Source organism: Peromyscus californicus, unplaced genomic scaffold (genome assembly GCF_007827085.1).
Source record: "Peromyscus californicus insignis strain IS unplaced genomic scaffold, ASM782708v3 Scaffold_14__1_contigs__length_90479793_seg_2, whole genome shotgun sequence".
In the NCBI taxonomy this organism is placed as follows: domain Eukaryota; kingdom Metazoa; phylum Chordata; class Mammalia; order Rodentia; family Cricetidae; genus Peromyscus; species Peromyscus californicus.
The window spans coordinates 22,250,163-22,275,902 of record NW_026294436.1 but is presented as its reverse complement, the minus strand read 5'-3'; the positions used below and the strand labels follow the sequence as shown (position 1 = coordinate 22,275,902).

At 50.6% G+C, this 25,740-nt stretch overlaps 1 protein-coding gene across 5 annotated transcripts in view; it reads left to right on the top strand.

The window, feature by feature from the left end:
• Nav1 (neuron navigator 1) overlaps positions 1-25,740 on the top strand; it is a 263,326-nt gene that overhangs the window by 145,919 nt on the left and 91,667 nt on the right. For all 5 annotated transcript variants that reach the window (XM_052737052.1, XM_052737051.1, XM_052737050.1 and 2 more), the window contains 2 exons: positions 8,886-8,988; positions 13,211-13,576. In XM_052737052.1, coding sequence (XP_052593012.1) covers positions 8,886-8,988; positions 13,211-13,576 — 469 coding nt within the window. The remainder of the gene's footprint in view (positions 1-8,885; positions 8,989-13,210; positions 13,577-25,740) is intronic.

Genomic DNA, 25,740 nt, shown 5'->3' with positions numbered 1-25,740 from the left:
CCTGTGTGGCTGAGATGGGCAGCCTATCCTCTGTCGGAGGCTGGCCCACAAGCCCAGCCCAACATCAAATCTTTAGACTCCTCTCTTATCCTGTAACCTGATGTTCAAAGGAAAGGGGGTAGGAGGCATTTCTCTAGAAGTGTAATAGAAAAATATAGACCTAGCTGGGCATGGCAGTGCACACCTTTAATCCCAGCACTCAGGAGGAGAGGCTGGCAGATCTCTGAGTGGAGGTCAGCTTAGTCTTCAGGGTGAGTTTCAGGACAGCCAGGGCTGCACAGAGAAACCCTGTCTCAAAAACAAAGAGAGAGAGAGAGAGAGAGAGAGAGAGAGAGAGAGAGAGAGAGAGAGAGAGAGAGAGAGAGAAGAGGAGAGGAGAGGAGAGGACAGGAGAGGAGAGGAGAGGAGAGGAGAGGAGAGGAGAGGAGAGGAGAGGAGAGGAGAGGAGAGGAGAGGAGAGGAGAGGAGAGGGGAGGGGAGAGAGGAGAGATATTACAACTAACACTCATTCCAAACAGGACTAAAGGCCAGAGCCCTCTTCTGATCCCTTGGCCCACAGTACTGACTGTCCTTGACCTAGTAAAGCCTTCCCCAAAGGGAATTAAGTACTAGTCACGGAGAGGTAGCTGTCCCCTGGGCCTGTAAGCTTACTCCCCAAGTCCTCTGCCAAGACTGCATTGGTACCCAAGGCTGTGTGACGCTGAGCTGTGCTCCCATTCCAGCCAACCGTGTTCCCTTTCTGCCTTCAACTCACTGCCGAGATCTCCTTTCTTCCCCAAAGATGGGGCCGGTGGAAGGAGCCTGACCTCCCACTCCCCCGGAAAGCCAACCACCTCAAGCACCCTGCAAAAGAGAGGAAGTGAGACCTCCAGACCCCAGACTTGAACCCCACCTGCTTGTCCAGGGCCAAAAGGCAAGCTGGATTCTCTCTCAAACTTTGGCTCTGAACATGAGCTTGCCAAGGTCTCCAGAGCCTATTTCTACCTTGGGCTGGTTTGAATAATCCCTGTAAACCAGGCCCTGCTCTTAAACTGTCCCCAGGAGCAGGGCAGGCCCTGCCTGGGTAGATGATGGCTCAGCCAAGTTGATGCTGCAAACACTAGACTCTCTTCCAAGTGTGCTAACCTAGCCAGGGCCCGGGTGCTGGCGGTACAGAGAAGCATGTCTGTCCCAGGAGTGCAGAGCCTGTAAGGAAGCAATCCTAAGCAGAATGCAAAGGGAAGGAGGCCTTTGGGCAACTTTCTCCCGTGCCAGAGAGCCAGCCGGCTGCCCATCTTGCAGCATTGCGGCATTAGCAGGACTGCAGGCGGCTGAGGACCCATAGCGCCCCCGTGTGGTTCATCTCTTCAGCAAGCCCTAGAGACCTGACGATGAATGAGGTTGGCATCCCCTGGCTACACTACCAAGGAGCAAGATTTTGGTGGATGTCTTACCAGAAGCCTAAAGATGTAGCAGAGAACAGAGAGACAGCTTGTACCAGAGGCATTTCCCCATCACCTTGTGTGGGGATATTGAGCCCTAGTTTTTTGAGAGGTAGTCTGTTCTCCAAGTGTGCAACCACATGCAAGGATTTCCCAAAATAGGACCCTCCAATCAGGTCACCTGATTTAGGATGGCAGTGCAGCAGATTCCTGGGTGCCACCTCCAGCCCGCTGAAACAGAAACTGGGGGCGACACCCTGGCATCTATGCTTAAAAGTAGGAGTTTTTACAGACCTCAGCCAGGCACCAAGATCAAGACAGCCTAAGGTGCGGGGGAGGGGGAGGGGTCCTCTACCTGTGTCAGAGCATAGTTCTAGACTGCCAGAGCTTAAGTGTTCTCTACCCAGCTCCCTTGCTTACAGACCAGGAGACTAAGGCCCAAGGAGAACTCACTTACCCAAGTTCCGCAGCTGGTTGGTATGTTCCCTTGGGATTTTTCCCTCAGTGAAAATCAAAACTGCCCATAAACTGGGGAGACCCCTGCGTGGCAACCCCAGGCTGTAGTGCCTGTGTACACTTCTCTGTTTAGCCCCCTGTTGCACGAATCCTAAATGGTCTTATAATAAAAACCTGGAGCCAGATATCGGGGTGAAAGCTGAAAGATCAGAGAAGCAGAGCAAGCCACAGCCACCACCTCTTACCAACTCCTCAGCCTGAAAGAGAGTGAGTTCTTGTCTCTTCCCGCCTTATATTCCTTTCTCTGCCCAGCCATATCACTTCCTGTCTCAACCTTCCTAGTGCTGGGCTTAAAGGTGTGTGATCCCAAGTGCTGGGATTAAAGGTGCGTGCCACCATTGCCTGGCTCTGTTTCTCTTTTAGACTGGATTAATCTCGTGTAGCCCAGTGTGGCCTTGAACTCACAGAAGTCCAGACGGATCTCTGCCTCTGCCTCCAGGTGCGTGCCACCACTGCCTGACCTCTGTGGCTAGCGCTGTGGCTGGCTCTGTCCTCTGATCTTCAGGTATACTTTATTTGCTAAGAGTACAAACAAGAGATCACCACAGCCTCAGATTTGTTTGTAGTTCCTAGTTTTTGTATAACGCCCCCACATGGCCAAACATTGTTTTCTGAGTCCCCGTTTTCTGGTGCCTCATTCTGGAGCAGGAAGACTCCGGCCAGTCCACTCACTGCCTGAGTGGGTTCTCCGAGGTAAAGAGAAACTCTCTGGGAGCTCCTCTGGGGAGCAAGAGTGCTGAGCAGATACAAGCACAGCATTTGCCGCACCGCGGGGTTCAGTGACAGCTGCCTCCGACAATATTGTAACTTAAGTGGGGGGATGAGTGGAATGATAGGATTAGTAACAGAATAAATAGTCCCCCGCCTGCACGCTCCATGACAGTGGGGTGTCTCTGGCCTGGAGGCCCGCCCACCCAGCATCCTTCTAGGACGTCTGGGGTCAACAGATGATTTGAAAAGGGGGTGTAGGGAGGGGATGGAGTTGCCCTTCAGACAAGCTGCTGTGCTCTACCCTAGGGCAGAGAAGGTCTATAGACCGCCTCACTTGTCAGCTTTTAACACTTTCCCTGCCACAGTGGAGGACTCAGCCTTTGCAGGGGGTGGGAATTAATCCAGTACAAGATGACTGATGCAGACCCCACAGAACTGCCTAGTTTAACTCAAACCTCCGGGGTACCCTGGCATGTGCCCTCAGACCAGGAGTGCACTGGGGCGGCCTCCTGCCTTGCTGGAGTTGGTGGAATTGTGTCCTGGAGTGGAGAAAAGATTGAGGTTCCCAGAGACATTTGACCCACCGAAACACAAAGTATTGCTCAACAAATACTGGCAGCCATGTGTGGATCTCCCCGGTGTCTTTTCCCATTGTTGGAGTAAGTACTAGGAGAAAGGGGCCCACGGGCTAGGGCTGGGATCTTTTTAGAAGCCGAAATCACGGCAGATTTCCAGGATTTAAAGATCTGAACCCTGTGCTGGGACCAAATGGGGTCGGGGAATTTTCTCCCTCTGAAGAGTTGTTGAGAGGGGGTGTGAGAAACAGATGCAGAGAGGCTCGGTCCTTCCTGTTTCCAGGTCATTTAGGCTGGCCTGGATTTCGCCATGGATCTAGGCCCAGGCCGTCCCTCGTGGTTCATTCTGGCTGTGAGTTATCCCTTCTGCAGATACATCTCAGCCTCCATCACAGCCCACAGCACCAGACAGAGAAAAAAGAGCCCGGGCCAGGAGTCGCGGCAGCCCCGAGTCCCCTCTGCGGACTCACAGGGGAGGTCATGTCCGTCCTTAATGTGAGAAGGTGGCAGATGCTCTCCAGCCCCCTCTAGGCTTGCTCCTACCCATCCTGGGGGGCTAGCACTTCACCCAGACACTCACAGCGAAAGCCAGTCTAGAGAGGAGGTACAAACCCAGTTCTCAGCTGCCCTACCCTGGGCTCCATGGCTCGTGTGGGTTCTGGAACATTGGAAGTAATTAAGGCTTTGACAGTCCGTCATTGCAGTTTACTTAATTGCTGGCTAATAATTAAAACCCTCACAGAATGTGGGGAAATCTGAGTACTGGGTGACGGATCCCCCTGAGCCTCCTCCTCCTGGAACTTGCGGGTCTCTGTTGGAGCTTTTACCCTGAGCTGGAGGCTCGCTGTACATTGCTATACCATATTTTAGCCTTCCAGCCGGAGCAAGTCCCTTTAGCCAAGTGCACCCCACAGGCGAGACTAGCCCTGAGAGAAGCAGCTATCAGGCTTGATAATGCAGAAGCCAGGTCTGGTGAGCATCTCATTTGCCCCTAGGTCCGGGTATGAGGGCCTCCAGTCCCTCCTGTCTGTGAATGGCAGAGAGTGGGAGGCTTGGGCCCCACTACCCGCCCACCTCTGCCTTCTGCCGGATCCGAGCTACATTTCCAGGAAGCTTGCTGTGTGCCGGGCTCTAGGCTAAGTGTGTTGGTCCTTCAGCCTTGACACAGCCGGACTAGGTGAGGCCATCCCTCTCCCCACTTAGCAGAGAGGAAAACTGCAGTTAAGATGAGATGACCTGTTTGAGATCAACCCAGCTGGGAAGGGCCGCGGAGCACCTGAATGCTGGGTTTTCTTCTTTACACTATGAACTATGCTTTTCTGTTTTTGTTTTTTGTTGTTGTCTGTTCCTTTTTGAGACAGGGTTTCTCTCAACATAGCCCCGGCTGTCCTGGGAGCTCGCTATGTAGACCAGGCTGTCCTGGAACTCACAGAAATCCACCTGCCTCTGCCTCTCGGTGCCAGGATTAAAGTCATGCTCCACAGTGACGGGCCTAAGAATTACGTTCTTGACACTAAGTTGAGTCTTTAGGTTAGCAGCTGCTCAGTCTTGTCATTGTTGGGAGGCCTGTCCCCTGTCTGATGTCAGGCAGGTAGAAGAAATCGGCTCCCATCACCCTCCCAGTGTCCCCTAGGCCCTCCCTTCTCCTGCAAAAATTGCCTCTCTTCCGTGAAAATTTCTTAGTCACCTTCCTGTCACGTAGTGGGAGGCGTGTTTGTGTCTGCAGAACCGGCACACCTTGGTGAGATGAGCATATTCTGAGGCACAGCATCATAATGGAAAAATGAATAGGGGTTTTGGAATCCAAACAGATATGATGAATCCAATTAAACACCGTGGAGTCATACACCCAGCGTCGTGCCTCATGCGTGGCAAACACGTGGTCACTGGCATTACTGGCAATTCTGTGTGCGTGTTCCTGTGTGTCTAATATATTTGATTGTTGATCCTTAGCCATTAGATTTCATGGACAGGACACTCTCTGTAGGTGTGTGCGTGCGTGCATGTGTGAGTGCGTGCACACGCACATGCACACACACATGCACACACACACACACACTTCATTCTTGGCGCTATAACCTGTTCTTCAAAAACTTAGCTGTTATGTGCACAAAGGTGCCACATAGGTTGGGAACGTCCTGAGCAACAGTAGGGAGAAGACGCCTCCATCTTCACATACCTTAGCTCTGTTTTGCCCCCAGGTCCATTCATGCCGAGGCCACAGAGTTGACCAAGATAGAGGGAGGCAGCCTCCAAGACATCGGGACTTAACCAACAGAGTAAAGTAGAGCACCTTCAGGTTATGTTAATGTCATCACAGAGTGACTAGTACCTCACATCCCTCCACCCCTTCCCAGATCTTCACTCTCACTGGACACAGTGAGAATGAAGCATGCTTAGCTGTGGGCCGGCCAGTTGCTGGGGTATGGCAGGGTACAGATCTGGAGTGCTTGAGGGGAAGAGGTGGACTGAGTTCTTCTGCAAGTACAACTTAATGTATTTTTAAGCTAAACATCGAAAAATGCCTTGGGAAATCACAGGTGTGAATATTACACCCCCTTCCCTGAACACACACACTCATGCATTCCACACACACATACAACTAGGTTAAGTATCTGTAGCTTCTTGGGTCTCAGTGGTCAGTTCTTACATGCATGTAAATCCTGGGGTTTCAGTTTCCTGTATCTTTTCTTCCCAAGAGGGCACAACACACACACACACACACACACACACACACACACACACACACACACACACACACACACACACACACGAGAGAGAGAGACAGAGACAGAGAGAGACAAAGAGACAGAGAGAAAGAGAGAGAGAGAGAGAGAGAGAGAGAGAGAGAGAGAGAGAGAGAGAGAGAGAGAGAGAGAGAGAGAGAGAGAGGTGGCATACCCTAGATGGCCACCAGGCGGCACTGCTGAGGCACGAGGAGCTCTAGGGTGTAGCCTCTTCAGGACTGCCCCAGCCAGGGCTCTCAACAGATCCAGTCACCTCTTTGCCTCCCCTATTCCACTCTGGGGACTGCAGACAATTCTTGGCCTCCGCCACCTCCTGCTGGTTGCACTCCTGCACCTTAACCTCTTACCTTCTCTGTTGACACACAGGGCTGAGCTGAGCCATTTCAAGGACCTCGGTGTCTGATTTTTGAGTAGTCTAGCCCTGGGGGCTGCCCTACTCTACTTTGTTGATATGGAAAAATGTAGGGGGTGGGTGGAGGTCTTTGAGGAGACTGGGGCAAGAGGGTACCGTGACTGAGAGGTCAAGAGTTGATATAGGTTCTCTGTCACTACCAAGACTTTGGGTTCTAGTTTCCATCATGCCCTGCTGTGCCCCAAGGCCTAGGGAATCGGGAATGAAGCTGACTGACTGTGTGGATTAAATATTTTTTCCTTAAAGAGAGGTGGACATTTTTTTAATGCCACAATATCCAACCACTACACACAAACACACACACACACACACACACACACACACACACACACATACACACACACACATACAAACTTATGTGATCTCTCCGAATGCCAGTGTTCTCCTCTGTAAAATGGAACAATAGCACAGATCTCCCAGAAATGTTGTGAGGATTCAACTGGATGATGTGTGTAAAGGACTGGGCACACCCATAAGTCTCTGAATAACTCTGTCACTTTCCTCTTTGGAAACTCACTTTGGAGAGGAGTGTACATTGGATCATTTCCGTGAAAACCATAGAAAGCATCACCCTCCTGCGAAACCTGTACCTTGGCACCATCTTCTAGGTTCCCACATAGGCACTTGAGAATTAAACCTTAAAATATATAGGTGTACACTTTCTGACCCTGCATCCCATGCCAAGCCATCGGTTAAAGTCATGGATCAGTTCACGAGGTGACACTTGCCAGGATAAACAGACATGGGCAGCCAGAGAGATGATGCCAAGGCTGGGGACAGAGCACAGACCACTGGCATGGAGGCCTGCCGTTCGTCCTTGTTCACTGACCCCATCATGGAGTGCTGTGTACATGGGACTGGCCATGAGAAGCTGCGGGATAGGGACAAGACCCCAAGGGAGCAAAACAGAGAGATGGCCAGGCCCAGGTCTAGAGCTGGTCCTAAGAGAAAATGCCCCAGAGGCTCTGGGGAGAGCCATACAGCATGGCCCTGCCACCCCACCCAGCCTCTCTTGGCCAGCCATCCAGTGACAGCCAGCCAGCCTGAGCTCAGTCCTGAGAAAAAAAATACCTCTTATGGGATTCGGAAATGTTCTCTTTGGCAGCCAAAAGGAGCTTGCTCTCCTGCTGAGTCTGTGGGTGGAGAGAGGCTGGGGCTGGGAGTGGGGGTAAGGCTGGCTTGCCCAGGAGGCTGGAAGGGTTGCGGGAGGGAGGAGAGGGCTTGTCCCACGCTCATCTTGCTGTCACTGACTAATGAAGACTGCCTTTTGAAGAAGATTGGGGAAGCTGGGTCCTGTGCAGTGACAGTGACTTCCCAACATCAACGGTAAACTGTGGGGCAGGGCCTTCACCACGTGTCCTGAGAGCCTAGCACAGTGCCCAGTACCAAGTTCTGGTGGCGTCTTTGTTGTTTCATTTGCATTCATTTTGGGGGGTGTTGCTTGGGGATTTTTGTTGTCTTTATCTCTTTCCTTTTTGAAATAGGGCTTTGCTATGTAGCCTTAGCTGGCCTAGAAATTGCTATGTAGACCAGGCTAGCCTCAGACTCAAAGAGATCCACCAGCTTCTGCCTCCTGAGTGCCAGGATCAAAGTTGTGGGCCACCACACCCAGCCCCAAGTGGTTATTTGATAAAGATTTGTTGGCTAGGTCAATAGAAGGGAGAGGAAGGTTCTTTGAGTTGCATCATTTGGATGCTATTTCCATCCTAGATGGGAGAAAGGATGAAGCTTTGTTTATGGGTAGAGGCTCTCAATGGTCCAGGCTAACGTCATCCTGCCGGGAAACCAAGGTTGAGCAAAGTGGTCCTGACCAGTCCAGATTCTGGCCACACCCATACTTCTTCCTCAGTCAGGATTTCCAACTCTTGAATAGGATCTGAACTGCCCCCAGAAAATGACTGCTCATCTCTAGCTCCCATCAGCCACCTCACCTTCAGGAGGCTTTGCCAGGACTGCCTCCTAGACCCCACAGAGCAACTCCACGTGTTCCCAAGCCTTCGGAACACTGGCTAGTGACAGGCTGATGGATTGAAACTGGCCATGTAGGAATATTTATACCATGGAAATGGACAAACACTGCCCATCAGAGTGTCCCCTCTGTCAAAGGCCCTAAGCACACACCAGCAGAGTGCTACAAAGGAGATTTCAGGGGAGTGTTCATTACATTCCACCACAGGAAACCTTGCCTGTGACCGCTGCCTCTGCTGTGAGAAGAGCCTCCCCAAACCAAAGCCAGAGGCAGTATCGGTCACTCAGGGAGAGGGTCTGGGGGAGTGCAGTGACCCTGTCTGCAGCCCTTATCAGGGTTGGAGCTTCAGCCGGCCTGGGGCAGATGTGGAGGCCTGTACCTGCTCTGTTGGTCATCTTTGGGGAAACAGAAGAAGCAGGTGACTGGCCCCAGGGCCTGGTTTCAGGAAGATTTGGTCTGTCTCCCCTGCCCTGGCCCCCAGTTTCCTCAGGAAGCCCTCTTCATTCACCAGCTTCTTTCTGCTCTCCTTGTCAGATCCGGAGTCACAGAGAAAGAGGACAGTCCAGAATGTTTTGGACCTTCGACAGAACCTGGAAGAGACCATGTCCAGCCTTCGAGGCTCCCAGGTGACTCACAGGTAAAGCCTGAGCTGCCCTTGGTGACGTCCTCTCCCTGGGTCTGGAGGGCAAGGCTTCAGGGTCTTTCTGCATCTCCACATAAGCATCCCAAGTCGACCGGTCTGTGGCCTTGGCCTCTGTGGACACAGGTGTCTGGATCCCCACATTGCCAGTGCTGCAAAGAAAGGGCACCCAGCACCTCAGCAGGAGCCCCATGGAGTCTTGTCTCTGCTTATGCTTGAGCACGGGCTTTCACTTATCCGGAATCACTTTGAAATCGGCTGGGTAAGGGTGGGAAGCCCAGGTGTGTGGTCTGTCATACGTCCTCATCTGTCAAGAGGGCTTTGTTACTAAACACCACTCTACTCTTCAGGTCCTATCCTTCTGGGATGCTAGGACCCGGATCCTCCCAACACCTGGGCTCTTCAGCCCTCTGCCAGCCTGTGTCCTCTGGCTACTTCTGTCACTCCCAAAGAAGGGCTGAGTACCTGGAAGGGTCTACGTACCATCACCCACAAAATCAGCCCCATAGTATCCCGCTTGTCCCCCAACCCTTAGAGAAACCCCCAAGCCTCCAACTACAGGGTACACACCTCTCCCCACAGCCCTTTTCCCTAGAGCAGCATTCTGGCCCCGGCCCCTGTGAGTCAGAATTTCCCATTCGGTTCCTCTGGACTTCCCTGGGCTGCTCAGATGAGCTCATACTGTCAGCCCTAAGGGGGACAGAGGACACAGCTAAGTTCTGAGGAGGGAGGTGAGCAGGCAGCCGAGGTTGGGAAATCACGGGGCATGGGCATGGAGGCTCGAAGCCTGTGCGTTAGGAACCGAAGCCTCCTCAGTTAAACTGGAGATAGGTTCCTCTCTGTTGCCTGGTGCTAGAAAACTGACTGCAAAGCTGGGACATAGGGTTAATGGGAAAAGGACTTTTGTCAGCTCGGAGCATGGTCTGTCAGAGGAGTATCCAGACACACTTGCATACCCTCAATGTCAGCGAACCCATTACCTTTGAGGCATCTCCATCTATGTGGGGGCACCATGACTGCTGCTGTTCTGTGTCTTAGGAGCATTCATCCATTGGCCCTAGGGCCCTTTCAGACATCTCCATCTATGTGGGGCCACCATGACTGCTGCTGTTCTGTGTCTTAGGAGCATTCATCCATTGGCCCTAGGTCTTCCTGTTGAGACTTGTCTCCTTCTCTTACTTCCCACTGCCTCCCACACCCCCACTCATATCCCTGCCTTGAAAAACCAGGCTCTTATTCCCAGACATCTAAGCATCTACCTTACGACTAAAATGGAGGTCATCAAGGAAGTCTGAGGAGAGGTGGTCAGTGTGGTTTCAGGAGCCCCAAACAGTCTCTGTTCCATCCCACAAGCCCTAAGCAGGAATCCAAGTAGAGTGGGGCTCCCAGTCAGCTGAATCACCCGGCAGTTTAGCCACCGATAGATGAAATCCTCACCCCTACCCCTTGTCCAAGGAAGTTTCTGGAACATCTCTCAATGCCAAGTCACCCGCCAGGATCGTGCCAAAGAAGCCAAGAGTTGCTGACTTGCTCTGAGAGTCACACCCCAAATGACTCACCCACAGAAACAGGGCAGAGGCAGCTGTCTAGGCGCCTGGTGCCCCGACGCCTGCCCTGAGGCCCCTGGGAGATCGGGAAGACCCTGCTTGTATGGGGAAGAGAAGCCTAAAGCCTTCTCTTAGTGCTGACTGGTTGAGACAAGCGCCCTGGGGCCTCTGGCCCCTCTCGCCCTTTATGGGAAAGAAAGTACCAGCAAAAGCCTGTCTTCTGTTTACCATGGACTAGGGGCCACGTCTTCTCTTAGCCTTTGGTTTATATTAGTTCTGCTCCACACCAGCAGTCCGGTTTTGTGCTGACTTTTATGGCTCTTTTGCTTTATAAGGTGCTATCCATCAATCTTTCCCTGCACCTTGGAATAGTAATATTCCCTAGGCTAGGAAGAGGACCTTGGAGAAGAGGCACCTGTTGGACCCACAGGCTGCTGGGGGCAACTCTGCGTCCATACAGCATGGGGCACCAGCCTTCAGAGCAAACACGGCCATATCCCCGTGGGCCTCAGGGTTCAAGGGGTACCTCTGCCAAGGTTGCTGTCACCCTGGAGTTCACAGGGTAACTCAGACTCCGTTTCTTTTTGGAAACTTGCTTCCTCTATTTCTGTAGGTATGTTTCCCTCACTAGAGAGAGTCTGAGGTAGGGACTGGGGCTGGAGAGGAAGCAAAAGTGACCTCCCCAGAGGAGCCAGCCTGGGACTGGGCACCCGCTGGAGGTCAGGAGATCAGCTCTGAGCTAGAAACCCTTTCCACTGAGATCTAGAGATGGATTTGGGTGCTTAAAAAAATAGAGCCTGAAAATAGGGGAAGAGGCGTTTTATGCTCAGAGAGTAACACAGAGGGTAGGCCAGAGACAGAACGGAGTGAGGAACCCCCACTTCCTCATGCGCTTGCTACCGTGGTGGACACCAACTACCCACACCAGCTCCCCTGGGTACCTCCATGCTCTCACCATGATTTGCGGCTGCTGTTTATCCCCTCTTCTCCTTCTCCATCATCATCATCCATAACCATTTCATGGGCAGCTTATTTCTGTTAAGCCCGTACTGCATGAGGCCCTGACCTTCCTCTGTGGTGAAACAGTCCCTACTGCATTCAGCACAGCCGTCCTGGGTCTGCTTCCTGTTGATTCCCTTGTGAAGTGCTAGAATACAGGGTGAGCACTGGGATTGAGTTACACCACGACCCTGGCTTCCCTGCCATCAGGGGATTGCCATTCTCCCACAGGAGATGGTGTCAAGGTCCGCAGTAACTGGAAACGGATGCAGAACTGCAAAGGATGCTGGGACTGCTGGGCCCAGAGAGAAGGACGGGCGTAGGTCGGCTGGGAGTACTCAAGAGGTCACTGATGGCCCACAGGTCAGCGGCAAGGACCCCATCGTGCTGTTTTTCAGGACCACTGACCCTCCCTCCCCCTCCAATTTTGCTAAGGAATAGAAAGAACATTTATTCAGGCTCAACAGAGACCATTTTGGAGGGTTTTTCTTTTTCCAAGCAACTTCATAAAAACAACAACAACAATAATAATAAAATCAATGTCTGCCTCCCATCCCTTCCCTGAGAGTGGCTATGAAAGGGATGTGGTCACAGATCAAAGATTCTTCTGCTTTGTGACCCTCATGTCTAGCCACAGGTTGCCTCAGATGTGCTAGCTTTGGTGGCCCACACACCTCATGTCATTAATTCAGCCTTGTCTGACTTCAGTGATAGAGAAGGGGCAAAAATAATTTGGAGTGGCACCACTGCCTGGCTTAGTGAACTTATCAATCACAGCCTGAACCAAATCCCTAATCACCGTTCTTGCCACATCTCAGCCATATTTCCTCTCTGGCCCTGTGAGAGAAGGCCTCAGTGAGTCTCTAGCCTCAGGCCTTCTGATATCTGCCTGCCTGCAGCTTTCTTGGCCTGGCTTGGTGGCCTGGATGCTTGGGGCTCCTGGATCTTATTGTACCTCTCGTCTCCTTTCCTGGGTCCTCTCCTCTACCCAGTGAAGGTCGTGTCTGTTCCCTGAGGAGGCTCTGTTTCCTCCTCTGATGCCCAGGCCTATGGCTAGAACCAGTCTTCCTGGGGCCTGCTTCATGTCTCAGGTTCCCAAAAGCTTGTCTCGTACCTTCAACATCCGATTTTAGGTTTTCGTAGATAATGGTACCCGAGAATCAGCTCTAGACAGAGATGATGGCCACATCCTGAACGAAGTGAACAGTTAAGATCTTCTGAGCTCTGGTGATCAGTAGCCTCCACTTTTCCTGACCCACCAGGCCTCACTGGCTCTTTCTGGTTGGGTGAGCATCTTCTACATGTCGGGCCCAGTCAGATCTGTATGGCTGCAGCCCTCCCAACTCTACAAACATTACATAGGGTAGGCACGGTCCCATCTCACCGATAAGGAAGCAGTGGACCAGCAAGATTAATTTATTTCTTTGGGCTATTTACCAGAAAATGATTTTAAAAAATATATTAAACCCTAGCCACACTCACAGCATAGGCTCTTAGGAGTGTATGGGATTGCTGTCTTGGCTACTTAGGATCACTGTCCCTTGACAGTCTGGGATAGCCTGTAACAAAGGAACATACACTTAGGAGCCCCTACAGAGGGGCATCCCAGTGAGGGGACAGGGCACAGAGCGGTTGGGCTGAGGACTAAATTGTGCCATCCGCTCTCTCCGCAGCTCCCTGGAGATGACTTGTTACGACAGCGATGATGCCAACCCTCGAAGTGTATCCAGCCTCTCCAACCGCTCCTCTCCCCTCTCTTGGCGCTATGGCCAGTCCAGTCCCCGGCTGCAGGCTGGCGATGCACCCTCTGTCGGGGGGAGCTGCCGCTCCGAGGGGCCGCCAGCCTGGTACATGCACGGGGAGCGGGCACACTACTCCCACACAATGCCTATGCGGAGCCCTAGCAAGCTCAGCCACATCTCCCGCCTGGAGTTGGTGGAGTCCCTGGACTCTGATGAGGTGGACCTCAAGTCCGGCTACATGAGTGACAGTGACCTCATGGGCAAGACCATGACAGAGGATGATGACATCACGACAGGGTAAGCCCAGGGGCCCTCGGACAGCTGGTGCCGAAGAGCAGAAGGAGTGGTGGGATGGGATGCCTTAAAAGGAGAGTGGAGCTCAGCATGTGTTTGTTGTGCTGTGACGAAAGGGGTCTGCGGAGGGCTAGTGTGCATGCAGTGCCTGCCTCTGCAATCAGATGTGGCTTGTTCTAGAGGGGTATGGTGGGTGGGGCTGGCAGCAGAGGAGCTGATTGGTCCATAAACGTATGCCCGTATTCTCGTCTCTGAGCCTGTCCTCCAAAAAGTCTGGCCCAAAGAGCTCTGGAAACCTTTTTGAGGCCCAGCTCTTCTGCAAACTGGGTAGACCACAGATGACTCAGTTTGCTTCCACATCTGCAAAACGAGGCTAAGGATGTCACCTCCTTGTACCCGCTAAGAGAAAACACCATTTGAATGAAAGTGTCGGTCAGACAGAGTGGGGGTGGTGTCTCTACTTCCTCTGCCTGGGGTTCCAGGCCTCCTTACCTTGGCCCTTGGTTTATATCCTGGGTTTCTGTTTCTGCAATCCTTCTACCCATAATGCCACATCGTATTCCCTACTCCAGTCTATTAAACCTTCTTTCCTGCCCTTGGACCCCTAGAGACCCTCAGCTTATCTTTTCTGCCATAATAGACAGGGTAGACTTAGGGAGACAATTTGGATGGACATGGCTGTCTTGGAAGTAAAAAGAGGACAGAAAGAATTGGAACTGATGGGGTTTCAAGCCCTGAGACCAGAGAGCGCCATGATTCTGGAAACTTCTCTGGGGTCTCTCAGCAGACTGCCACTTCCACTCTTCCTTCATGGTTTTCTGGGACCTCCCCTCCTAAGACACCCCATAAAGCAGCAGCAGCCCTTCCCTTGTCTCTCAGGTGCCTCAAATCATACTACCAGAGATTGCCACTCCTAACAAAACTGCAGCTTCAAGGGCATAGAAAGTGGCCTCTTGGAAAAGACTGAGCTGAGTTCCGGCCGTCCACCACTCCCAGCCCGCAGCCCACCCATGGGGATAAACTTGGCAGGTCTGGTCACGGTCTGTCCAGCTGATGAGGCTGCTCTGGAGGAAAACAACTGACGCATGAATGCCTTGTTTACTGCCTGGCAGATCCCAGGGGCGGCCCGACCTCATGCTCAGATCCGCCAGCCTGGAGCAGGGATAGAGAGGAGTCGTGCTGTGTTCAGGCCCCAGCTGCTGCTGTGGTCAGAAGCCTGTGGTAGGGAGGAGGGAGAGCCCGTGGCAGAGAAGCTGCTCCAAACAGGCCATGTGCCCTGGGAAGTGCCTGTGTGGAAATGTCAGGTCCCTGTCCCCTGATGTCCCAGGCTATGGGGCATAGAGGAGCCTCTGGGGCTGAGGGCTCAGGACTGTGGCCTCTGTGCTAGGGAATTCCAAGACTGGCGGGATCCTCACCCTCAGGGAGCCCCCAGATCTAGCAGCATTCTTACAATCCCTCTAATGTCCCCAAAGTACAGGAAGGCACAGGACCTCTGCACAGAGAGCACAACCCTGAGAAAATAGTAGGACTTCTAGAATTAACTAGCTGTTTGAGTTGAGCTACTCAGTTAACCTCTGTATTTTAATCTGTCTATTTGCTGAATGCACATAACTGTAGGGCAATCTATGGCCCGCTGTGAAGACAAAAAGGGTTAATATATGTAAAACACTTAGTATAATTCCTGGCTCGGTGTGATTGCTCACTGGGTTAGCTGTTAGGACTGTTGTCAGCGTCCCAGACTGATGGACAGCATTTAGCCCCTACCTTTTATCCTCTTTCCTCTGGGTAATGTGTGTGCCCTTGATTGAGTCAAGTCAAAACACAGTCCCCGAGAGTGAGAAGAATGAGACCTCAGCCTCTCTGCTCACCCCACAGCTGGGAGGCCAGGGAAGCCTGGAGTCCTCTTGGAGAACATATGATAAGTGGCTGGCCTGGCAATATTCACAAAGTAGATGAGAGCATAAATTGCAAAGCTAGTTTGCAATGTCATTTCATGTGTCTTTTATGGTCCCTTTTCAACTGGTGGTAACTTTTTGCCCTAGTTTTAAGTGTTCTCTGTCCCCGAGTACCTGTCCTGGACCATAAAGGGAAGGTCATCCTAAGTGTGCTTAGGACGTCAGCATTGAAGGAGTCAGTCAGCTCATAAAGCCCAGTGAGTTTAAAGCACACCGTTGCTCCTCCGTCAAGCGTCCTCAGACTACACACTGTGCTTCTGTGTTAAAGCAGGATATGCTAGACTCCAGAATCCTTGGGTGACCCTTCGTCAGCCTCCGTTAGTTCTCATCCCCACTGTGGTTCTCAGCCAGACTCTGTCATTTACAAAATGAACTGGAGAGACGGATCAGTGGTTAAGAGCACTGGCTGCTCTTCCGGAGGACCTGATCTGAAGTCCCAGCATCCACATGGCCGCTTGCTCCCACCTGTAACTCCAGTCCCGGGGATCTGATGCTCTCTTCTTGCCTCCAGCAGCAGATGTGCAGATGTGATGTGCAGAAATACATGCAGGCAAAACACCCATACAAACTAAAAAAAAAGTCATTTTCCTAAGAAAACTGTTTTTCCAGTTTATAAGATGAATTGGGCCCTTCCCATTCACCCATCAGCCATTTAAACTACTTCCCGGGGACCTCCAGGGCTGGGCCACCTGAGCAGTGCGGCTGATTGCTGAGCCTCTTTCTGCCTTCCCCTTGGGTGACACTGTTGGCCACAGGCTGTCCACGTGAGCCACAGTGGATGGCAGTGGCTCTCACCCTTTCTCAGTTATCTCATGGGGACTGTCCTCTGGCTGGTTCTTCTCAGGCTGTGTGAGCTTCCAGTCAGCTCTCCCGGCCCTGTCTAGCAGCAAGTGGCTCCCTGGTTTATCACTCGGCAAACTGAAGATGTTCATTCTTCTAAGAAGTGGGCAGAGCAGACCGAGAAAGGCTCTGGCGCTGCTGCCCACGGAGTCACATGCTTAAAATTCAGTTAGATAACCAGTGCAGTGTACGGGAGAGTCACCATTTTAGAAGAACGTTTTGTTGTTGTTGTTTTGTTTTTTCTGTTTGTTTGTTTGTTTTTTGAGACAGAGTTTCTCTGTGTTGTTTTGGTGCCTGTCCTGGATCTTGCTCTGTAGACCAGGCTGGCCTTGAACTCACAGAGATCCGCCTGGCTCTGCCTCCCAAGTGCTAGAATTAAAGGCGTGTGCCACCACCACCCAGCAATTTGTTTTGTTTTTCAAGGCAGGGTTTTTTTTCTCTGTGTAGACCTGGCTATCCTGAAGCTCACTCTGTAGACCAGGCTGGCCTCGGACTCAGAGATCTGCCTGACTCTGTCTCCTGAGTGCTGGGATTAAAGGTGTGCGCCACCACTACCGCCTAGCTATAATTTTTTTTTTAATTCTTTTAACTTTTATTGATCTTTGTGGATTTCACATCATGGACTCCAATTCCACTTACCTCCCGGTCCATAGCATCTGCCTCCTGCCCTTGCAGCCTCCCCCACAAAGCAAAACAAAAAGAAAAATGAAAAATGAAACAAGAGAGAGAAAAGAATCTTGTCGTGGAAGCTGTGGTGTGGCCCGCTGAGGCACACAGTTTACCCTTTCGTCCGTTCATCTTTACTTGCAAGGGTTCATCGCCTGAGTCATCGGTCTGGCTCCGAGGCCTCTGGCTTCTGCTACACCAGGGATAATGGGCTCTCACCGGGGCTCCTCTTAGATATCCTGTTGTTTTCCCATGTCATGGAGAGTCTGCTGTTTTGGATCCCTAGGTTCGTCCCCTTCACATGCTCCAGCAGTTCATAGATGAGGTGGATGTTGGGGTGGGCTATCTCATAGCCCTGGTTCTGAGCTTGGGTGGTAGCTGGGTTGGTCAGCCCACCAGCTTTCCCTCATCATCACTACCCTGACAAGCTCCCCAGCACTGCCTGAGCTAGGTCACCCAGTGCAGCCTGCAGCAAGGGGCGGGGCCAGTTCTGCTCCCGGGGGCCCTTGGGTCTGGCTCACTCACACTCACACCACCCAGGCCAGCTCTGCTGTTTTGCCCAGGTGAGGTGCAGGACCCTCTCCCCATTGCTGTAGGGAGGTGTGGGGTACGGGTGTCAGCTCTCCTGCTCTCATGTCCTCAGAGCTGGCTCACCTGTACCCCAACAACAGGGTCGGCTCTGGTGTGCTGTCCAGGTCGGGTACAGGGCACTCTTGTGTGCCGCAGCTGGTGAGGGGCAGGGCTAGTTGTCTCACTCTTGTGACCATGACCAGGGTGGGGGCTCAGCTTTCTCACCTGCCACAGATAACGAGGGAAGGGGGGAGGGCATCTTTCCCTTGCCCAGGGCACTGCATGGCAGATGAGGGTGGGGCAGGGTCAGCATCCCAGTCCCCAACAATAGGGTCAGCTCTAGTGCTGCCCAGACGGGGGGGGGGGGGGGGGGGGGGGGCAGAGCCCACTCTCGTGACCAGCTAGCTCTCTCACCTGCCACAGGTGGTAAGGAGTGAGGGGGTGGAGAGGGCATCAGAAGAACCATATTTAAATGCAGTTGAGGGGCACTAAGTACATTCACATTGTTGTCCCTGGTTGCCACCATCCGCATCCAGTACATGTCAAGTGACCAAGCTGAAATTCTGTGCTCATTCAACAGTGGCTTCTTCTTCCCTCCCTCTTGCCATGGCAACTAGCGTCTACAAACTTGTCTCTGTGGATTGGACTATTCTAGGTAACTCATGCAAATGGACTCATACTATGTCTTTTTGTGGTATATGTTACCTAGCATAGCATCACTGAAACTCATCCATATTATGTCAGAATTTCCTTTTTTATGGTTGAATAGCATTCACTGGTTGTGTGTACTATATTCTGTTTGTCATTTCATCTTTTTGGCCATCTTTTAGGAAATGGGAATCACCATGATTCCAAGTTGTATAAATATTTGTTTGTTGTCTAAGTGTCTGTTCTCTGGGGTGTACACAGAGTGAGGAACTGTTGGTCATACAGTGATTCTACATGTACTCTTTTGAGGAGTTACTATACTGGACCATTGTACATCGCCACCAGTTCTACAGTCTTGAAAGCCTCACTGTTCATTAGTTTCTGGTTTAAGAAAAAAATAACCATCCTAACTGTGTCAGTCAGCTCTCCGTTACTGTAGCAACATATCTGAGATGCTTCGTTTAAAAGAGGAAAGTTTTGTTTGGGTCTGAGTTTGGAGATTTCAGTCCATGGCTGGTTGTCCCTGTTGCTTTGAAGCCCTTAACAATATAGCACACCATGGAGGGAGGGCATGGTGAAGCCAACTGCCCTGTGGGTGAGAACAATGTCTCATGGCCCTTAACGGCACACTCCCAATGACCAAACGCATTACACTAGCTTCTGCCTCCTCAAGGGTCTACCACCCGACCCTAAAGTTTCCAACACACAACCTCTATGGGACACTTAAAATCTAATGGGTGGTAAATACAATTTCATTGTGTTTTTTCAAATATATATATATATATATATATATATATATATATATATATTTTAGTTTCGTTTTGGTTGGGGGTTGGTGTTTTTTGTTATTTGGTTCTGGTTTTTGAAGCAAGGTCTCGTTCTGCACAGGCTGGCCTTGAACTCACTATGTAGCTGAAAATAACTTTGAATGAATTCCCGATTCTCCTGCCTCCACCTCCCAAGTACTAGATGATAGGCATGCACTATCACACCTGGATTTTGTTTTGCTTTTCACTTTGGTGAAAATAATTGTTCATATTTCACTATAGGTGTACAATATGGACAGATCAATTAATTGACATATCCATCAACTAAGACGTCATTTCTTTGTGTTGGGAACATGAAAAATCCTCTCTACCAGTTATTTTGAAACATACAATTAATTGCTGTCAACCACAGAACATTAGGAGATACTTCTCATACTTTAGTAATGCCATAGAATATTAAAAGTTACTCTTGGGGCTGGAGAGATGGCTCAGTCGTTAAAACTATATGCTGCTCTTGCAGAGGACCCGAGTTTAGCTTCCAGCACCCACGTTAGGTGGCTCACAGCCATCTATAACTCCAGCTTCAGGGGGATTCCATGCCTCTGACCTCCTTAGGCACCTGCACTCAGGTGCATCTGCAACACACACACACACACACACACACACACACACACACACACACACACACACACAATTAAGAATAAAATAAATCATTTTCAAAAGTTACTCTTCACTGTACTTCTGTGCTGGTTAGCCATCATCCCTCACCCCGCTACCTCATACTCTCCCTGGGTCCCGTAGCCACCCCTAGGCTCTCTCTTTCTTAGTGAGACCCACTTCTCAGCTTCCCCATATGAGTGGTACATGAACTAGGAACATGAACAAGGAACCTTCTGTGCCTGGCTGGCTGCAGTTAGCCCACAGTTCTCCATTTCCATCCATGTGACTGCAAGTGTCAGAATTTCATTCTCTTTATTGTCAAATAACATTCCTTCATGGATGTATACCACATTTTCTTTATCATTTATCCGTCAATGGACACACAGGTTGATTCTGTGCCCTGGCTATTATTAATTGCTCTACCATAAACATGTGAACACAGTCATATTTTCAATATACCCAGTCATTGGTATTGCTGGACCATAGGGCAGGTCTATACTATTTCTAATTGTTTGAGGAATCAACATGTTGTTCTCCGTGATGCCTGCCCTAGTTTTCGGTCCCATCACCATCATGGAAGAGTCTCTCTCTCTCTCTCTCTCTCTCTCTCTCTCTCTCTCTCTCTCTCTCTCTCTCTCTCTCTCTCACATCCTCAACCAGTATTTTTTGTTTTCCTCTTTTTTAAATAATAGCCTTTCTATAAAGGGGAGGCAATGTTCCACTATGGTTTGGGTTTGCACTTCCCTAAGGACCAGTGCTGTTGACCATTTGGAGTTCTTCTTTGCAGAAATGTCTACTCAAACTCTTTGCCCTTTTAAAAATTAGATTATTTTGACTTTGCTATTAGGAGTCTTTATATATTCTGGGTAGTAATCCTTTATTACATACATGATTTGTTAATATTTTCTACCATTCTGTGGGCTGCCCTTTTTTTATTGATAGTATCCTTTGATGCACAGACACAAAAATTGTTTGGGTTTTGGTTTGTGGCAAGGTCTTAATCAATAACCCAGACTGGCCTCAAACTCAAGATCCTGCCTCAGCTACTCAAGTGCTGGGACTGCAGGTTTGCTGTGCTGTGCCTGGTCCAGAGTGTGTGTGTGTGTGTGTGTGTGTGTGTGTGTTGGGAGGTTCTCACTACGTTTTCTAGTCTGGTTTTGAAGTCCTGACCTCAAGCAATCCTCTTCCCTTAGTGTCCTTAGTAGCTGGGCTCCAAACACACACCATCTGCTAAAGTTTTTCCTCTATGAAAAAGTCCAGTTTATCTGATTTTTTTTTCTCTTTGTTGTCTGGGCCTTTGGGTACCACATCCAAGAAGGCACTGATAAATGCAATGGCATATAGCTTTTCTCCTGTGTTTCCTTCTAAGAGTTTTATAGCTAATTTAAAAAAAAAATCTAAGCCTCCTAGGCCTACCCCGAGCATCACGGCCGCCCCAAGTTCTCCCAATAGTTTGAAGATCTTCTCTTCTTGTACAAAAATGTCTAGAGTATCCTGACAGCCTTGTTCAGCCCCTGCTTGCACAGGCACAGTGGCCGGGACCTCATTCCCTTTTACACAGTATTAAAGTTCTACGACAAAGTTCTTAATATGCAGCTCGACTCTGCTTCATAATCACTCCTGCTGATTAATTCAAATGTTATCATCTAGGAAAACTGAAAGAAATGTCGACTCCTCATCTGAGTATGTCAGCGCGTGGCTAATGATTGCTCAGCTGTTCGCTAGACAAAAAAAGGAAAACAATGCCCCCACCTAATGTCAGTACTTTCTAAAATGAAGCAGTTTTCCAGACCCCCTCGTGTCCTGGTGCGCCTCCCATGGGAGTTCTCAAGCTGTCAGCAAGCCACTTCAAGGTTGGCACCTATACTGATCGCCCGCGTGACACCAGAGGCAGTCCTGGAGGGCGACATTCACCCCAAGGCACTGCAGACTGTCACACATGACAGCTTGGGATGTTCTTACCCCTTGAAAAGACAAAAGGAATTTGTTTTTCTAAAAATAGTGGGGTCTGGAATTTAATCTGAGTAAGAAGATAAGGCTCCCAGCCATCTGTCCTCCCCATCCCAAGCCTCCAGAGACAAGCGGGAAGGAGTTGAGGCCAGAACCAGACTCAGGTGCTGGGGCCGAGACGAGACACAGGAACTCAGAGTCCCCTCACCCCACTCTACCCCCATCCCATCCCGGATGTGGTTCTGACTTGTGTCTCCATGTCTGTCTGTGTCAGGGCTGGTCTGGGTGGGCTGTGCTGGAACTCTGAGGCAGTAACTGATGGGAAGTGGCGGGCCAAACCAGTCATAGGCCTGCCAAACCCCACAACCCCAGGGGGTGCTGTTCATAGTGCACAGAGGTGTGCCATCTGCAGCGTTGGCTGGACTGCCATAGCACAGCCCTATGCCAGGGGTCACAAAGCAGTAGACAGCATCAGCGGGCTCCATCTTGAGGGAGCTGCGGGTAAACACAGAGATTGTGGTGACTGTCTGCCACACCCTGTCTCTTCCAGGTGGTGTCCGTGCTCTGTGTGTGGCTAGATGTTCCAGCTTCTTGCTCCCTCCCCCGTCCCCTCCTTTTCCTCCCTAGCCTGTCCTCTTGAACTGTGCTTGGGGGCTCAGCAACAGATGGGATTCGTTTCCTCTTTGGCTTTAAAGTATCCTGGCGTTGAAAAATGTCAAATCAAATAAACTGTAGGCCCCTGCCTTCTCCCAGACTGGCTCTTTATCCCAGAGGCACTGAACTCAAGTCTTAAAGAGACACCTCCAGTCTCATAACACAGCCTCCGACCTCTGCCTCCAGCTTAGCCCACACCTGACTGCCAGGCCCTAAGATGCCCATCCAACTCTACCAGGGACAAGAATTCTGCATGGGTACTGGGTGTGCACGGTTTTCCCAAAAAGAGCCTGCTGAGTGTGGTTGGACAGAGAAGAGATGCCCTGAATCTCCTTCTGCCTTTGCCGTCTCTTTCCTGCCTAGTCTCTAGGCATCCCACTGGTGGGCAGCTAGACCAGGTCTGTCATTGGCCCATGAACATGCCGGGTCGGGGGACGGACACATGGGGAGGAACCGATGCTCCAGTACAGGAAGCGACGTCAGTTTCTCCCCTGAAGGGACTTCAGATCTAAATGGTAGGTAAGGGGCTAGGGATGTAGCTCAGGGTAGGGCCCTTGCCTCATAGATGGGAGGCCCTGGGTTCTATCCCCACGTACTCTTCTCCTCACTGTGGTCAAATACCTGAGAAGCAACTTAAAGGAAGGTCTCCCTTGGCTCACAGTCTGTCGCCACAGGGAGGCGGTTCATCAGACTACACCCACTGTCAGGAAGCAGACAGCAGACAGGAAGTGGGCCCAACTATAAAATGTCAAGCCCCACCCCCAGGGACACACTTCCTCCAATAAGGCTCCACCTCCTAAAGGTTCCACAACCTTCCAAGTGTTCAAACACATGAGCCTATGGGGGAACATTTCACCTTGAAATCATAATACCCTAGAACTAAATAAATAAATAAATAAATAAGTGTTAGGTTGGATACTTTCTGGGTCTACAAGAAATGACAGGATGTGCAGCTGAAGTCGATAATGGTTGTTGCCCCTTGGGGTTAGTACAAAAAACCTGCTGGTCAGCAGATCCGTTTACACAGCCTTGGCTGATGGATCTCTGCATGGGATGGAGCAGTGGGTTAACTTTAGAATCTGGAGTTCAACCCTGAGCATCTCTAGTTTGATATGTGGTACTAAGCAAATCATCTAACCTCTCTGAGTTTTAGTTTGTTCACTTATAAAAACGAAATTAAAGCTGGGTACAGTGGTGCACACCTTTAATCCCAGCACTTGGGAGGCAGAGGCAGGCAGGTTCCCCCCAACCCCCACTTTTTTATTTATTTAAAAAAAAATTTTCATTTTGCATACCAATGTAAATGGAGCGGTCTCATTGCTTTTCAGTGCTGTCTTGACGTCCCTTTGCTCCTCCCAGCATGCAGTTAATTAGACAGGCTTTTGAGAGCAGGCTTATCAACACAGCGATATCACAGCTGCCGGAGCAGGAGAGTGGCTAAAGGCACACAGCCAGGCTGCTGTGTAGCATGCTGCCTCTTCCTCTGCCCAGCCAGGTGAGGTTAGATGCGTGCTCTGCTTCCTCTTTCGGTACCACAGCTGGAAACTGTAGACCCCAGTGCCTCTGTCTCATACGATGTGAGAATTAACTTTGTTGCTATGTCTACTTTAGATCGTAAGGACTCGATGCACACTAGCCATCATTAGTCATCTGGGGACAGACATCAACACACTGACAGACCTAAGCTGTCACACGCACGTTCTAGATAATGGTAACACTGTATTTGCTAGTGTGTGTTTGCCTTCATGCTGAAAATGACGTATCTAATCCTCACTGGGAGAAGAGGAATTTATTTGCTAAGCAATATGGACTTATTCTGACCCTTTTCACTTGTGCATGCAATGTTCTCCTTCACCAAATGGTGCCCACATGTGGCTTGGGATCTGAGTCATGAGTACAGCATGTAGCTGTGCACAGAGCTCCGTTAATTGTAGGGATGGAGAGACGGCTCAGTGGCTGGGTACCTGCCACTCTTCCAGAGGACGCGAGTTCAGTTCCTAGCATTGACATTAGGGTGGCTCACAACCACCTATAACTCCAGCTGCAGGGGGTCTGACATCTTCTTCTGGCCTCAGGGGGTACTTGCACCACGTGTATGCGTGCGCGCACACACACACACACACACACAATTAAAAATAAAATAAATTCACAAAATAAACTAAGAACTAAGCTAATTGTGCACAGGCTCCCAGTGACCGACCTTTTCCCCATCATGACCTGGCTTGCTGCGCTTGCTGTCCCAAACTCAAACACTGCACAAAGGGTGGTCTGGGCTCGTGTCTTAGCTCCCTGGATGTCGCCATAACACAATACCACAAAGAGGTCATTTATGAAGAACAGAAATTTATTGCTTACACTTCTGGGAGATGGGTGTCCAAGACTGAGGGGCCAGTCTGCTCAGGACCTTCTGTAGGGGAAAGTGGAGGGTCAGGAGAACATACATGAGAGAGGGGGCTTAACTCATGCTTTATCGGGAAGCTGCCCCCACCATAACTAACCATGAATCTATGCTGTCATGATCGAGTTACACCTTAGAAGGCCTACATCCTAGCACCATCACTGAAGATTTTCCAGCACACATCCCCCATCTTAGATGACACATTAAAGTGTGCAGGTAGGCACCTGCACAGTGAGCCGATCTGAAGCAGGGATGGCCTGGGCATGAGAAGGAAGGTGGGGCCTGCCCAGGTTATTGCCATGGCACCCGAGGCTTGGAGATTTCTAGGAGGTTGGTGACCCCACGAGGGCCAAAGAAGCTTGCCTATTTACTTTTCAGCTCCCACTCATTATTGAACGCAGCAGCTTCTAGCAGCACTGAGTGACACTTCCAGCCTGATCTGGCTGGGTCACAGACATAGGTGCCTGTATGGGGTCAGTGAGGAGAGGAGCGTGGTAAGACACACGCACCACAAAAAGAAAATAAGAAGCAAGGAAGGAAAGGTGTGTGTAGAATCAGATTCCGGGAGCTGCTGTGATGGAAGAGCGTCCTTGGTTCTCAAAACTCCATTCATTCTCAAAACACAGTAGCGGACCATTCTCTGTCTGCAGAGTTAGTGTGTATCTTGTGCTGTGTCTCTTAAAACCTGGAGTAAGCCAGGTATTCCAGAGGGGCTGCCGGGTGCATGCTGGTTACCATGGCGACTGATGCCGACTGAGGAGTGGCCCCTCCTTTGGGTGTCCTAGTAACCTACAATTGAGCTGCTGGAGTTTTCACTTCCTGTGATGACATGCAGTTTGGCTGACAATCATGGAGGAGAGGCGGTAAGGGAAGCTGTTGAGATGGGTATGGCTCCTCTCTACCAGCCCTGCCCACCTGCCTCCCTGTCCATTTGTCTCTCCTCTTTAACTGACAACCCCCTCCTTTGCTCCACAACCCATATGTTTTGTGATAAGCCAGCCGAGCTTGTCTGTGCCTGGAAGTTTCATGCAAGCTGACATCACCACAAGATCACACATT